General features: G+C 43.9%; 1 protein-coding gene across 1 annotated transcript; it reads left to right on the top strand.

Annotated features, from left to right (window-relative positions):
- Positions 1–414: 414 nt before the first annotated feature.
- Positions 415–1,275, top strand: LOC101296874. The gene has a single exon (XM_004301940.1). The coding sequence runs from the start codon at positions 415–417 to the stop codon at positions 1,273–1,275; it is 861 nt and encodes a 286-aa protein (XP_004301988.1).
- Positions 1,276–3,406: the final 2,131 nt, after the last annotated feature.

Raw genomic sequence — 3,406 nt, 5'->3', positions numbered from 1 at the left:
GAGTTGCAAAGATCCCACACACAAATTGATTTGTGGCAAGATAGTGAATTGCTACGGCTCTAGACTCCACATACCCGTATAATGTTGCTGCAATGTGGCAATGGAGGTTGGACACACACATGTGTGGCATTTTAGAGTAATTTTGGCATGCCCATTCCTAATTTTGCCACATATCTTGTGTGTGGTGGTTGCCCATCTTTGTTGTGGTGATATGTCCGTGCAACAAATGTCTCAATCGGACATCAGTAACATATGAAGACATGTATTCTCACTTGGCACTAAATGGTATTTGTCCTAGTTATACCACATGGACACGGCGAAAATCAAGTTCAAATGCCTACACTTGCAGAAATTCAAGCACAACATAATCAGCAAGCAAGATCTTCCAATGCTAGTTACGGGGACCCTGCTGTGATGAACCTCTTAAACGATGGCTTCCCGTTCGCCGCCTCAGGATATCAGCAAAATGTTGTTTATGACAATGCCCCTGACACCTTCCCAAATGTCTCCCACGTTGACTACAGCAGTGATTATGATAATTGCAACAGGCTTGTACGGGAAGTACAAACCCCATTGTATCCTGGTAGTGAGCATACTGTGTTGGGTATCGCCATGGAGCAAATGCACATAAAAAACAAGCAGGGAAAGACTAAGACATGTTTTGATGCGGATATTGCACTTATGAAGAAAGTGCTTCCCAAAGGTAACAGTTGTCCGGAAAATTTCGACCAGGTAAAAAGGATGTTGGCTGGCCTCGGTCTTGATCACCAAAAGATAGACGCTTGCGTCAATAACTGCTTATTGTATTACAAAGACAACAAGGATGAAGTTGAGTGCCCATACTGCTATGAGCCAAGGTATGAAGCTTCCACTTCATCTAAGCAGAAAAAGCCCATTCTTATGAAGGTTCTTCGTTACTTCCCGTTGGGTCCTCGTTTGCAACGTCTGTACATGTCTTCCCATACGGCCAAACATATGAGATGGCACCAGGCAAGGTACCAGGGAGAGGAGAGGATAGATCCGGATAATCTCACACACCCCGCAGACGGGGAGGCTTGGAAGCACTTTGACCGTTCTTTTCCCGAATTTGCTGGAGACTATCGAAATGTCAGACTCGGACTTGCAACAGACGGATTCAATCCTACTGGAAACATGAATTTGTCTTACAACATTTCGTCTGTGATAGTATTTTCGTATAATCTACCTCCCAACATGTGTATGAGGAAAGAGTACAATTTCCTTACACTTATGGTTCCAGGGCCGTGTTCTCCATGAAAGTGCTCGGATGTGTACATGAGACCATTAATTGACGAGTTGCAGGAGTTATGGGAAAATGGACTCCCTACTTTTGACAGGCATGGTCAAACTTCATTCATGATGAAAGCAGCTGTTATTTGGACCGTCAGTGACTTTCCAGCTTACGGGATGTTGTCTGGCCAACAAACTAAGGGGTACAAGGCTTGCCCGGTATGCATAGATGACGTCAATTCTAGTTGGCACGCCGAAAAAATTTGTTTCTTAGGATCTCGTAGACATCTTCCCAAGGATCACGAGTGACGGTGGGATGCTGATGCATTTGATGGGACTGAGGAGCATAATCTGAAACCCCCAGGGAGGTCTGGTAAGTGGATTTTGGAGAGGCTTAACCAGCACTGGTTCGGATATTTGAGCACGAGTAAAGAAGTAACTGACTTGAATCCTCTCACGCGTGATGAGTTTAAGTATTGGACGCACAAAACTGTGTTCTTTGAATTGCCTTACTGGTCGACCTTGAAAATCAGACACAACTTGGACGTCATGCACATAGAAAGGAATGTTTGTGACAGCGTTCTTAGAACAATTCTGAATCTCAAACATAAGAACAAAAGGCACCCCCAAAGCCCGTGTTGATCTTAAGATGATGGGTATACGCCCCCAGCTATGGCTAGTAGAGAGCAAAAAAAACAAAAAAAGCCATAATGCCGAAAGCAGGCTACACAGTTCATCCTCAAAAGAAGGCAGAAGTGTTTCAGTGGTTTGGAAACGTTAAGTATCCTCACGGGTATGCAGGGAATATCGCTCGATGTATTAAGATGAGGGAAAATAAGATTAGTGGGTTGAAGACTCATGACTGTCATGTTTTGCTGTAATGTCTTCTTCCCGTGGTCATTAGACCGTATTTGCAGAGTGATGTGGTTGACACGTTAGTGGCTTTGTCAAAGTTCTTTAAGAGGATATGCGCTAAAGAGCTTAAAAAGTCTGATGTTCGGTCATTGCAAGAAGACATTGTGTACATCATGTGCAAGCTGGAGAGGATCTTTCCCCCCACTTTCTTTGACATCATGATTCACCTCATGATCCACCTTCCCGAACAAGTGTTGCTTACTGATCCGGAGTGGGGGAATCATCTGGAGCGGGTAGTAGCCGGCAATTCAATCTATCAGTTGTTTCCAACGATGTTGAACCGTACGGCAGGTTAAGTAATTCTGAAAGATTAAGTAATGATGAGATCAAAGAGGCTCATTGGTGTGTCCTTCAACATTGCGAAGAAGCCGAGCGATACTTCAAGTCCCATTTGGAAAGACAGTATGGTAACGAAGTCATACACAAAAGAGATTTTCCTGATTACTTCCCTATTTGGGTACCTTTCTATCGATCTCTATATATGATGTTACATAAATTAAATATATGTTGCTTTTTGATGTTACAAAATGTAACAACGTTGCTCTTAAAATTGTTACAGATGATGTAAATTCAACAGGAGTTTCCTGCTTCTTACGACCCGGAGTTGCACTTGTTGGCTGGAGGACCCCAAAGCCACAGAGTTTGTGCTGGATGTTTTGTAAATGGTGTTAAGTTTGTGACGTCAGAACGAGATGAAGGCCATGTCACCCAAAACAATGGAGTCATGGTTGAGGGTCTGGGTTTCAACTACTACGGGGTTCTTGTCAATGTCATCAAACTAATGTCACATCCCGACCCTTATATTTTTACCTTATTTACTAGCGTGATTATAATAAGAATTTTACCGTCTCGATCATTGAGTAAATAGTTTAATTGGTCCCTAGAGGGGTTTCGGGGACGATTATGTGCGGAGGATTATTCGTATGAGGAAAATACGACGACGGTAAAAATAGTAAATTTTAGCTAGTAAAAGGTAATTTTTATTCGGGTATTATTTTTCGGGGTGTTGAATTTTGGAATTATGGGTTAAAAGGGGTGTTGGGTCGGCTGGGCCGAGCCCAACCCATTTCTTCTTCTTTCTCTTCTCCCTCCCTCCCGATTTTTCTTCTCCTCCCACCCGATTTTCTTCTCTCTACACCCAGCAGAATTCCGGCCGTCCTCCCGCCGCCGTCCGACCTCCGTTCGCCGCCGGACCGGTCCCGTTCGGTCGGTCTCCCTCCCAGCAACATTTCTAGACCGGTGA

Source organism: Fragaria vesca, linkage group LG5, assembly GCF_000184155.1.
Source record: "Fragaria vesca subsp. vesca linkage group LG5, FraVesHawaii_1.0, whole genome shotgun sequence".
In the NCBI taxonomy this organism is placed as follows: Eukaryota; Viridiplantae; Streptophyta; class Magnoliopsida; order Rosales; family Rosaceae; genus Fragaria; species Fragaria vesca.
Note: the sequence above shows the minus strand (reverse complement) of the source record. Positions and strands in the feature narration are given on the sequence as shown.